The sequence below is a fragment of the Xenopus tropicalis genome, chromosome 2, assembly GCF_000004195.4.
Source record: "Xenopus tropicalis strain Nigerian chromosome 2, UCB_Xtro_10.0, whole genome shotgun sequence".
Classification (NCBI taxonomy): Eukaryota; Metazoa; Chordata; class Amphibia; order Anura; family Pipidae; genus Xenopus; species Xenopus tropicalis.
The window spans coordinates 83,487,871-83,501,088 of record NC_030678.2 but is presented as its reverse complement, the minus strand read 5'-3'; the positions used below and the strand labels follow the sequence as shown (position 1 = coordinate 83,501,088).

Here is a 13,218-nt window from a genome sequence, read left to right as displayed (position 1 = left end):
CATAAAGTAACCAAATAAAACACCCTAAATATGAATGCCAGGGGTCAACTGAACAGTTTGATGCCCAATATGTATAGGTTTAGCTAAGTATGTGGCATGTAGGGGCCCCAATGTGAACATACACCCATATGTACTGTCATTTCTGTCATTTCAGCTTCTGCAAAATCAACATTTACATCATTACATGTGGGATAATGCTAGTAAAAAGTACATTCACCCCAGAAAGCCATATATTTTTGGAAAGTACACATTCTCCCGAATCTAAAATGGGTACCCATGTCTTTCTACTCCACAGTACCAAGCCATAAAGCTTTCCTAAGTTTGACGATTTTTATGGCATTTCCAAAAATCACCTCAAAACTTCAATTATGCAGCATCTTATTTTCTACAGGTCATTAGGTACCAAGACAAAACACCCTAAATATGAACCCCAGAGGTCTACTGAACAGTTTGATGCCCAATATGTATAGGTTTACCTAAGTATGTGGCATGTAGGGGCCCGAATGTGAACATATACCCATATGTACTGTCATTTCTGTCATTTCAGCTTCGGCAAAATCAACATTTACATCATTACATGTGGGATAAAGCTAGTAAAAAGTACATTCACCCCAGAAAGCCATATATTTTTGGAAAGTACACATTCCCCCGAATCTAAAATGGGTACCCATGTCTTTCTACTCCAAAGTACCAAGCCGCAAAGCTTTCCTAAAGCTAGCGGTTTTTATGACATTTCAGAAAATCACATAAAATATTGCAGTTTGCCGCATTTATCTCACAGAATTTCTTGCATACAATGGCAAATCACCCCAAATAGGAACACAAGAGGCCTACTGAACAGTTTGATGCCCAATATGCATAGATATACCAAAGTCTGTGGTGTGTACCGAACCCAAAATGAAAATAGCGCATATGGATTTCTCGCCAACTTAGCTTTTGCACACAGAGCCCCCTGACAGCGTATTATGTACCGTAACCCCCCTAACTATACAGAGACCCCCAGAAAACCATATATTTTTCGAAAGTACACATTCTGACAAATCCAACAAGGGTAAAGAGTCCTTTCTACACCAAAGTACCAATCTGCAAAGCTTTCCTAAAGTTAGTGGTTTTTATGACATTTGAGAAAATCGCATAAAAATGTTGCCGTTTGCCGCATTTATCTCACACAATTCCTTGCGTACAAAGGCAACACACCCCAAATAGGAACACCAGAGGCCTACTGTACAGTTTGATGCCCAATATGCATAGATATACCAAAGTCTGCGGTATGTACTGACCCCAAAATGAAAATAGCGCATAAGGATTTCTCGCCTGCCAGCTCATCTTTTGCACACAGAGCCCCCTGACAGCCTATTATATGCCGTAAGACCGCCAAACTACACAGGGACCCCAGAAAACCATATATTTTTGGAAAGTACACATTCTGACAAATCCAACAAGGGTAAAGAGTCCTTTCTACACCAAAGTACCCATCTGCAAAGCTTTCCTAAAGTTAGTGGTTTTTATGACATTTGAGAAAATCGCATAAAAATGTTGCAGTTTGCCGCATTTATCTCACACAATTTCTTGCGTTCAAAGGCAAATCACCCCAAATAGGAACACCAGAGGCCTACTGAACAGATTGATGCCCAATATGCATAGATATACCAAAGTCTGCGGTATGTACTGACCCCAAAATGAAAATAGCGCATAAGGATTTCTCGCCTGCCAGCTCAGCTTTTGCACACAGAGCCCCCTGACAGCCTATTATATGCAGTAAGACCCCCAAACTACACAGGGACCCCCAGAAAACCATATATTTTTAGAAAGTACACATTCTGACAAATCCAACAAGGGTAAAGAGTCCTTTCTACACCAAAGTACCCATCTGCAAAGCTTTCCTAAAGTTAGTGGTTTTTATGACATTTGAGAAAATCGCATAAAAATGTTGCAGTTTGCCGTATTTATCTCACACAATTTCTTGCGTACAAAGGCAACTCACCCCAAATAGGAACACCAGAGGCCTACTGAACAGATTGATGCCCAATATGCATAGATATACCAAAGTCTGCGGTATGTACTGACCCCAAAATGAAAATAGCGCATAAGGATTTCTCGCCTGCCAGCTCAGCTTTTGCACACAGAGCCCCCTGACAGCCTATTATATGCAGTAAGACCCCCAAACTACACAGGGACCCCCAGAAAACCATATATTTTTAGAAAGTACACATTCTGACAAATCCAACAAGGGTAAAGAGTCCTTTCTACACCAAAGTACCCATCTGCAAAGCTTTCCTAAAGTTAGTGGTTTTTATGACATTTGAGAAAATCGCATAAAAATGTTGCAGTTTGCCGCATTTATCTCACACAATTTCTTGCATACAATGGCAAATCACCCCAAATAGGAACACCAGAGGCCTACTGAACAGTCTGATGCCCAATATGCATAGATATACCAAAGTCTGCGGTATGTACTGACCCCAAAATGAAAATAGCGCATAAGGATTTCTCGCCTGCCAGCACAGCTTTTGCACACAGAGCCCCCTGACGGCCTATTATATGCAGTAAGACCCCCAAACTACACAGGGACCCCCAGAAAACCATATATTTTTGGAAAGTACACATTCTGATGAATTCAAAATAGGTAAAGTTATTTTTGTACACCAAAGTTACACATGGCAAAGCTACGCTAAAACAGATCAGGAACACTAATATAGGGATAAAAATGTGCAAATCAATGAAACAACAAAATAAAGTCACACGACAGCATAATTAGTGGTCAGAATATCTGATCCAATAGTCACGCTGTCAAAATAAACAGTTTTTAAAAGTTGTGTGACAGTGTGTATATGAGTGTATATGAGTGTATATAAGTGTATATGAGTGTATATGAGTGTGCAAAGTGGAAAAAAAAACAACAAAAAAACCCTGTGCTAAATTGTGTTGTATGTGTGTATAAATGTATATAAATGTATATAAATGTGTGTAAGTGTGTGTAAAAGTGTGTATAACAAAAAATAAAGTCACACTTACCTGTCTGAAGGTCAGATCGGTTCCCTGCTTCTCCTTCCTGCAGTCGCCGAGGAAGTAGGTGGGAGGCGGCTCTGGGGGGGGGAAGCAGGAAGCTGTACAAGCAGCAGATGCGATGCGATCGCATCTGCTGCTTGTAGGATGGTCCTGCGACAATCGCATCGCAGGACCATCCCCCCCAACCCCCTCGGCTCGTTGCCGAAGGGGTTGGGGGCACATCTGTCTCTCTGCACCGGCGGCTTCTGCCGCCGGTGCAGAGAGAAGCGCTCATGCAGGAAGACCGTAGGTACTACGGCGTTGGCAGGCAACTGCTTTTTTTAAAACGACGTAGTACCTACGGTCTTGGCAGGGAAAGGGTTAAAACCAGGGTCCCCAAACTTTGCACAGTGGTTTTTACTGTATAAATGTGGCCCAAGGTTAGAGAAAGTGGGAAGAGCCCATTCAGTGACTTCATGTTTTTCAACCCAACATGAAGTTTGTTCTCAAACTTCCCTTTCTAGTTTGTTCCTGAATTTCTTTGGATCTTGGCATGATGTTTAGCTTTTGAGGTGCTTTTGGTCTACTTCTCTGTGTCAGGTAGCTCCTATTTAAGTGATTTCTTGATTGAAACAGGTGTGGCAGTAATCAGGCCTGGGGGTGACTACAGAAATTGAACTCAGGTGTGATAAACCACAGTTAAGTTATTTTTTAACAAGGGGGGCAATCACTTTTTCACACAGGGCCATGTAGATTTGGAGTTTTTTTTCTCCCTTAATAACGTAAACCTTCATTTAAAAACTGCATTTTGTGTTCAATTATGTTATCTTTGACTAATAGTTAACGGTTTTTGATGAGCAGAAACATTTTGTGTGACAAACATGCAAAAGAATAAGAAATCAGGAAGGGGGCAAATAGATTTTCACACCACTGTATGTGTGTGTGTGTGTGTCACCATCAATGAAGCAGTCTTTCCAGTATCATGGAAAACAAAAACTGAGACCTGTGTGCAATTATATCTCGCCACACTGTGATTGAGGTATGGTCAAGGATAACTAATAGGTTATTTGGGATATCTGTTGATTTTGAAGATGGGATTGTTCATATGTACTCAGCTGTTGATGTACTTTGTTTCTTTGGTCAAAAATTTGAGTAAAGCATGCAATGGGTACTTGTTACCTTCAGTGACATTTAGACCGTTAAGCACAGTTTGTACAGATATCAGACCCCTTAACAGGAAACCCATTATCCAGAAAGTTGTGAATTACGGAAAGGTCATCTCCCATAGACTCCATTTTAATAAAAAAATTCATATTTTTAACAGTACCTTGTACTTGATCCCAACTAAGATATAATTAATCCTTATTGGAGCCAAAGCAATCCTGTTGGATTTAATTACTGTTTAAATAATTTTTTAGTAGACTTAAGGTAGGAGATCCAAATTATGGAAAGACCCCTTATCCGGAAAACCCCAGGTCCCAAGCATTCTGGATAACAGGTCCTATACATGTACCTTTTTTTTTTTTTTTTAAAAATGTGGTGTAGATTTAGTGAATATCTAAGCAATAGGGTGTCTTGACATATAGCTCTGCATTGCTCAGCTACATTAATGGGTGGGGTTATATATATTTCCTCTTTTGCAGTTAGTTAAAGTAAACAAGTGTCTCTTGACAGGAAGAGTAAGAGATTTCCTCAGAACTGTTTTTTTCCTTAGAAGAAAATCATAATTATCTTGCATGTTTGTTTGCATTTTCATTTCATTTTGCCAAGCTATAGCAATGTGAAGGACTGTTCTCTGTGCTCAAATATAAATAATAGACCATCTAAAAGCATGATTCTGCAATAGGGAATATGGATTAAGAGATTTTGATGCAGACAGGTAGGATAACTATTATATTGATTAATGGAGATGCCTTTTTGCCGATTCACATGTTCATGGCTTGTCTTAAAGTGGGGGACATTGGAAACAACAGACCAGACTTTTTTCTATTTGTATGCCTGAATTATACTAAGGAATGACATACTGTTCAGACCCAGTGTTTGAAAATGAACTAAACTGTATGAGAACAATTTTTCTATGATGTAGATACTAGCTTTGTCTGTTTCTCCATGTTAAGATGTATTGCCCAGCCTTTGCACTTAATGGGGAACCATGGTGGAGTGGTATGGATTCATGTAGTACTTTTCTAGATATCAGGCATACTTATTTTTTTTCTATAGGATCCTTGTACTTTGTAGCCATCTATTGAAGTCAGGTGTTTTATATTTGGTGACTGAAAAAACACTGCATAAGTGTGTTATGCTAAAATTCACAAATTCTTAATGTAAAGCAAGAAAATGTTTGCAGTTAATGGATATTTGAGGAGCAGCTCATTTATGCAAAAAGTAATGTCAAATGGGGGCAAGGAGAAAATTGGTCTTGTAGCTTCAGTATTCCTAGAAGGCAGTTAGGGCATCAGGTGAGTTGCATGTGTTTTATCTGGGTACTCCAGGTTTCACCCACAGACCAAATAAAAGAAGGCAAGGTAACTGGTTGCTATGAAATCCTTGTGTGCGCATGGTTGGGGCTGTATATTATTAACTAATAATTAACCGTGGAACAGGAACTCATTTGAATTAGATATGCACCAAATCCTATTAGATTTGGAAATTGGCTAAATCTGAGACGGGATAAAGCTTTCCAATGGGATACAGCTGATCCGAACCTTTGAAATCATGTAACATGGGAATGTGGCAAATCCAAAAAGTGGATTCAGTGCATCATTTATTTGAATTATGAATAATCTCTGTAAGGTGCTATTTAATATGTTTGTGCTTCACAAAGAATGAAAATAATAATGAATATTATTTGATAAATTATTAAAGCATTACTTATCTTTGGAGAGAGTAGGGTAAAAAAAGATGTTAAATTTTAAAGTTGTTGTGCTCAGTGTTATTTGTTGATTTACCCCTTAATGTGTAAAATATTTCTATCTGCTACAGGGTAACAATGACAACAGAGAAGGGATTATTGGCTGAGGCAGAAAGTCCTCCTCAGGACCAAAAGCAAGAAGCAGAGGAGGAGGTAGAAGGTTGTACAACTCAACCAGTTGGTAGCAGTTGTGATAAGGATCCAGAGACCGAACAGTCACAAGATTCACCTTCCACCACCTCTCCAAGCACGCGCAAGATCAAGGATCGACATTCAGAAGGAAAGGGCCTCTCTCGCCTTTTTTCCTCTTTCCTGAAGAAACCCAAGTCCCAGGTGTCTTCTGATGAAAAGGAGGTTGAACTGTTGGAGGAAAAGGGACAAGACCAGAAGGATGTTGATGAGGGTTTGGGAGAGCAGCTAGAGGATGATGTTTTTCTGAAGGCCCCTATTGCAGCTCCAGAGCCTGAACTACGAACTGACCCTTCACTAGACCTTCATTCCTTAAGTAGTGCAGAAACCCAGGTGAGAAGATATCCTTCTACTTGAAAGCAAAACATGCATGATTACTAGATATAGCTTTACTATGAGCTGCAATAACATAAATTGATTTTACTACAGAATATAAACTTTACATGGTAGGGGTAGTTATTTTGGCATTATTTGTATCATGTGTGTAGGGTACTGCCACAAACAATTCTGTTGTGGCTCCCTTGCTCTAGTTACATTACAGATCACATTTGACAAGCCCTCTTGGGCTGCAAGACCATGCTTCTTATGGTTTCTTATTAGGGAATTGGATCACAATATAATGGCTAGGGGAACTGATACAGAGGATTGTGAGGCAGAGTCTCTAGGATGGTGAAAGGAAAATATTATTTTTTACAGGACACTGTACCCATACGTTTTTCTCAAGCATTGTCTTTGGCGAAGGGAAATGCCAGTTAAGCAGTAATTTGATTGTGAGTGCAATTATTTCTTTCTAGCCAGCTCAAGAGGAACAAAAAGAAGACCAAGACCCAGAAGCAGATTGTGAGGACGTGGAAGGAAAGGAGCAGATAAAAAAACCTGAAGGAGAGTCAAAGGCCTCACAGAAAGTAGTTAGGCGTTCTACCAACATGCACTGCAAAGTCACACTTCTCGATGACACTGTTTATGAGTGTGACTTGGAGGTAAAACTTTTTTTTTTTAAATTTTAAAAAAACACTTAAAGGACCACTAAACCCTGCAGAATTCTGATTATTACAAGGCAATGCCCACCTTTCTTTCCTGCTGCAGAAAGGTCTTTTAAAGCCCCCATTACACTGACCAGGCTCCATGGAATTCTTATAAGAGTGATAGGACAGTTGAGGGTGGTAATGGCTGGATAGCCTAGAGATGTTTCTTCCTGGCGTCAGCCAGTTTGCCCAGTGCATGTGTGACCAAAATGGCCAACAAGCCCATTTACTTTTTTGCTGCGTGTGCCCAGTTTTATGAGCTTGAAGTATTGTTAGACTTTTGGTTTTATTTTTTGTGATTAACTAACAGGGTTATTGTTATCACAAATATGCTCATTTATAATAATTTCTATTTAATTTTTACACAAATTAAGCTGTGTTTTTTCATATTAAAAATTTAGCTTTTATATTTTTATGAATATATTTTGGTTTGTTTGGTCAACAAATAGTTCACAGCAGATATTGCATCACCAGCACAATATATATATATATAGGAGACAGAAACGTCGACCTAGTTTTATGGAACAATAAAAGTAATTTTATTACCGTTGAGGTCAGTATGAGTAAACACTACATGTGGGGCACGTATCGCCACCCGGCCATGTCAGTACATTTTTATGTAATTTTTTATGTAATTTCTATCCTTGTAACACACTGGTTTATTTTTACGCACGGTAGTACCACATATATAACTCAAATATTTACTTTGGGTACTTTCTCTCCATGTTTATTTGTTTGTCTATGGTTGCTTAGCAACAATTTTGGCGCCTTTTAGGGCTTAAAAATGTGTGATCCTCACTTTGGTGTTCATGTCCCTGAAGAAAGTTCCAGTGGGAACTGAAACGTCAGACCAATAAATCTTCACTTTATTTCTCTCAAAAACTTTGACTCCTGCGTAAAATTCCTGTGAGTGCCGTCACCCTATGTGTTTTTATGTCCAATTTACTGCACTGGCACCCAGGTAGTATCCAAGTTTTGTGGTGTGCAGCTTCCTGGCTATATATATATATATATATATATATATATATATATATATATATATATATATATATATATATATATATATAATATAATTTATTATACACACACACATACATATATAGAATGTAATGGAGATCCTCAGAGGCCTTTGTGTAGGCTGAAATGTCAGCCTCCAAATAAAGTGTTCTTTATCACCTCTAATCCCTGTAATGTGTTAATCTCCATTACAGTCTGACTACCTTAGGGGTAAGGTAAGGAAGGAAGGAAATTGAACTGTTTTATGTTTGGTCCTTATGAGGTAGATCAGCGCTGTCCAACTTCTGAGGGCTGGAATTTTTCTGGCCAACACAGTAGAGGGCCGATAATGGAAACCAGTTTGACCACTCACCCCCTTTTTTAACTGCACCCACTTAAAACCCACTTAAAACCACCCATGTTATCACAAGAGCTTTTAAGACTATGGCACACACAGTCAGCATAGGGCACACACAGTCAGCATAGGGCAGGCAGAGTATGGCACATACAGACAGCATACACTGACAAAAATGCTGGCACTGCCTCTACAGTCTGAGGTGTGAACAGGTGAAAAATATGGGTAATTACAGCCTCAGCCTGAGGTGTGAACAATGTAGGGGATGAACAATGCAGAGATTAAAAAGTGTGAACAGTACAGGATATTACAAATTTAAACAATACAGGGGGATTACAGCCTGAATATGAGGTGTGAACCATGCAGGGGGCAATCTCAGTAATCTCAGTATTTAAAGCTTCCACAAAGGTAAACCATCAAAGCAGCCAGACAGGTGGGGGGCCATGCGGCCCGCGGGCAGCCAGTTAGCCAAGGCTAATACCGCAATCTGAGCCAGCCAAACCTACATAATAGCGAAGAGGGAAAACAGCAATGAAAAACAATTTTACATTTCCCACTAAATATTCCCATTGGATGAACATATTATTGTATTTAATTAAATTCAGACCTGAACCTAATCCTGAAGGTTGTTTTAGATTAATTGACTTCACTTTATTGACCAGTTGGTCCCGATGTCAGTGATTCGGTCACATTTTATCTGTTTGGGGCAGAATTCATCTACATCATGATGCTGTCCTTGCCCAGCTGGATTTTCAGCTCTCAGTCAAAAGATTAGGGAAAGCCATGAATTTGAATGAATGTAGAATGAATAGAATACATTTAAGTCTTTCTTTAAAGAAGAAATAAAGATAAAAACTAAGTAAGCTTTAATGTAAATACTGCCAAAAGCACTCACAGAAATGCACTGAGTTCTCTTTCAAAAGATTTGTTGTTCTCCTCTTCCAGAGACATGCAGCTCTCTCCTCTCTCCCCCCCCCCCTCAAGAATGCTAAGAACTCACTCTCCCCCTTAGGAATGTGGATCTGAGCCAATCAGCAGGAAGCTGACTCATAGGGGCTGATTTACTAATCCACGAACGTCCGAAAAGCGCCCGAATGTGTTTTTTCGTAATGATCAGTATTTTGCGTTTTTTTCGTCGCCGTCGACTTTTTCATGAATTGTCGAGACTTTTTCGTAGCTGTTACGACTTGCGCGAATTGTCACGACTTTTTCGTAGCTGTCGCGAAAAAATCGGAAAGGTTTGCCCACCGTTTACTAGCGCTCAATACGAAAAAGTCGCGACAATTCTCGCAAGTCGTAACGGCTACGAAAAAGTTGCGACAATTTGCGCAAGTCGTAACGGCTACGAAAAAGTCGCGAAAATTTGCGCAAGTCGTAACGGCTACGAAAAAGTCGCGACAATTCTCGCAAGGCGTAACGGCTACGAAAAAGTCGTGACAATTCTCGCAAGTCGTAACGGCTACGAAAAAGTCATGACAATTCACAAAAAAGTTGCGACGGCAACGGAAAAAATCGCAAAAAAATACAAAAAAGTCGCAAAGTGTTAGTTTCCAATCCGATTTTTTCCCATTCGGATTCGTGGATTAGTAAATCAGCCCCATAGTCTTACAAACTGAGCATGTACAGGAGTGAGGCATTATGGGAACTTTCTTTACACAGCTCTGCATTTTTTCTTCCTGTTTGGCTTCCGATCATCTGGACAGGTGAAATATGGGGAGACTTAAGAGCACTATTGAGACAACTGAAGGTATGCCTGCAGCTTGAGATTAACTCTTTATTAGCCTTTCCCTTTCCTTTAACCTTTGTTATGGAAAGTTAAGGAGAAGGTTAACCAATGCAGAGCTATAACCCAGCAAGTAGCTGCTAGTATTTGTGAAATCAGTATGTGGTTTTCTGAAGGTAGGGCGTGTTAAGGAGATAGCAGTAATGCAAATTCTACGGTAAGTTAAATAGGTGTAGATAGAAGCTCGGAAATGAATTGGGACACTTCGGACCAGAGAGCGGAAACAATAGGGCAGTGCCACCATGCATGTAAGTTGTCACCTCTATCAGGGCGTCCTCTGAAGCAAGTAGGAGGGATATTAGGGTCTATAATATGTTTAAAAGTAGGAGTAAGATTCCAGCGGTATATTACTTTGTAAACAGTTTCTTTAACCCCTATGTTGGGAGAAAGTTTACAAATGTATAGCTATATTTTTTTACCATGTTTCTGGTAATGATTTTATCCCACGAGGGGTTAATAGATTATACAAAAATAGCTATGTGAGGTGTAATTTTGCTTCACAGATGCCCATAGGCTGAGATGGAATTTAATGACAAGGTTTGTCCTATACGCCTGTGTGTGCCATACTCTGCCTGCCCTATGCTGCCTGTATGTGCTATACTCTGCCTGTGCGTGCCCTATGCTGCCTGTGCGTGCCCTATGCTGCCTGTGCGTGCCCTATGCTGCCTGTGCGTGCCCTATGCTGCCTGTGCGTGCCCTATGCTGCCTGTGCGTGCCCTATGCTGCCTGTGCGTGCCCTATGCTGCCTGTGCGTGCCCTATGCTGCCTGTGCGTGCCCTATGCTGCCTGTGCGTGCCTTATGCTGCCTGTGCGTGCCATACTTCTCCTGCCTTATGCTGCCTGTGCGTGCCATACTTCTCCTGCCTTATGCTGCCTGTGCGTGCCATACTTCTCCTGCCTTATGCTGCCTGTGCGTGCCATACTTAGCCTTCCCTATGCCTGCTCTATGCTGCCTGTGTGTGCCATACTCTGCCTGCCCTATGCTGCCTGTGTGTGCCATACTCTGCCTGCCTTATGCTGCCTTTGTGTGCGCCATAATCTGCCTGCCCTATGCTGCCTGTGGGAGTTGAATCTGGCAGGGGTTTGTTCTGGGAGTTTTTTTTTTATCATTTGGAAATAGTCATTAAATGGTCATTAGGTTGCATAATTATATTCTGGGGGTTGCTGTGCTACCCACAGGGGAGGCATATGAATTTAAGTGTGTGTCTTATTATGACATAATATAATTCTTTCACAAATGAATGAAGGGTGATAACCCTACAGTGAGCACCAACCATTTGAGATTTTGCTGCGGTACCATCGTTAGTGTGGGTATGGTCTTAAAAGCTCTTGTGATAACATGGGTGTGGTTTGAAGTGGGTGTGGTTTAAAAAGGGAAATGGTCACAAGTGGCTTCCATTATTGGCCCTCCACCTTGTAGGCCAGAAAGGTTCTGGCCCTCGGTACCACAGAAGTTGGACAACACTGTCCTAGGGGATAAATGCTTGCATCCTCAATATTGGGCCATCTAAGGTAGCTACAAGGATGATGCCGCTGTATACTTTGTGCTAATCTAGTTGCTTTATAGTTGGATAATAAGTTTCGAACTTTCAGTCTCCCTTGTTTATATGAATGTTATAGAATGTTCTCAGCAGCAGAAAATACCCCTTTTTAAAATGGGTATGTTGTAGATTTTTTTCAGATTTTAATGGATAAAATACTTTCATACATACCAGTTGCAGGACTTTTTTTTTTGAGGTGTAGGCTTGTTCTGTTAGCCTATTTCAGACATTACTTGTCTTGGATAAATCTAACTTTTTTTTTTTTTTTTTTTAAACATTTTCCAAAAGTGAAATTAATTTTGGTTCAGAATAAACACAGCAGGTCTGATTTGGTTTCAGTAGATGGCATCTGGTCGTGGCTTAATTTTGCCATTCTCACTGCAGACTTCCTTTACCCTCCTGTCTGAACTAGTGAAGTACAGCTTCCTGTTCTGATGTATCTGATGATCTGGTGTAAACATTTCTAATGTTCAAATGAAATCTTTTTGTTTTGGCTCATGGAGGCTGCAAATCCTTTTAAATCTGAGAACAGCTGTCTAACCATTTGCTAATGCACTCAGCCACCCCAATACACGGAGTGGAAACCATTTATTTGAGGATGATTTTTTTATGTATTATAACCCAGGAGTGCTGCTGCCTTCCAGCCTTAACATGCACCTCAATTATATTTTCTGAATGACTGAAAATAAAGACAGACTCAATGCAAGGTTGCAAGCCATTTAGGCATAATATTTTCTTGAATTTCACTTGCTACCCTTTAGGCAAATGAAACTGCCAGATGTTTTCTTTTAGTATTTGGCATAGGGTTGTGGATTTAAAAATTAAATCAGTAAAGTACCAGTTAAATCATTAAAGTACCACTGGTTGGGGATCCTTGGTTTAGATTTTGTCACATAAACATGGATATTGAAATTTTTTTTCCTTTTTAAAAATCCTTTTAAGGGGACAATGCATACCTTCATACACCTTTTACTAAACATTAGCACAAATAATGGGACATAAATGTTGAAAATGTATTCAACCTATCATAAAACAAACTCCATGCACATAGCATCTTGGTTGGAATTGAACCTGGGCTGCCCATGTAGGCCCTATAAATCAGTGTGCTGATAAGCCGGTCAGTGGAATTTTCATCAAGTATTTAAATTTGTTGGAGTTCAGTGGAGTTTCTCCTAATTTTAACCACTGCACACCTGCTTCCCTTATCACGCAGAACTGCAATGTTATTGGTTGATATGTATGTTTCGTAAGTTCCTACATAGGCTACGTGTGTAAATTGCATAAGAGCTAATATATGTTTTGATGTAGGTTAGGCAAATTGCATAAACTTAAATGTAAATTTTAAAGTAATTTATGCAATTTGTCTAACTGTGGCCCCCTTCGGATCAAAGTTTGATTGGGCCTGGGACAACATTCCTGCCCCACCTACC

At 40.0% G+C, this 13,218-nt stretch overlaps 1 protein-coding gene across 14 annotated transcripts in view; it reads left to right on the top strand.

Moving 5' to 3' along the window:
* Positions 1-13,218, top strand: part of epb41 (erythrocyte membrane protein band 4.1) — a 111,448-nt gene that overhangs the window by 43,900 nt on the left and 54,330 nt on the right. For 12 of the 14 annotated variants that reach the window (XM_031896904.1, XM_018091519.2, XM_012957380.3 and 9 more), the window contains 2 exons: positions 5,971-6,421; positions 6,883-7,068. In XM_031896904.1, the coding sequence (XP_031752764.1) occupies positions 5,971-6,421; positions 6,883-7,068 (637 nt within the window). Of the gene's footprint in view, positions 1-4,772; positions 4,868-5,970; positions 6,422-6,882; positions 7,069-13,218 lie in introns of those variants that run through there. The other 2 variants (XM_031896906.1, XM_018091524.2) reach the window with 2 other exon arrangements.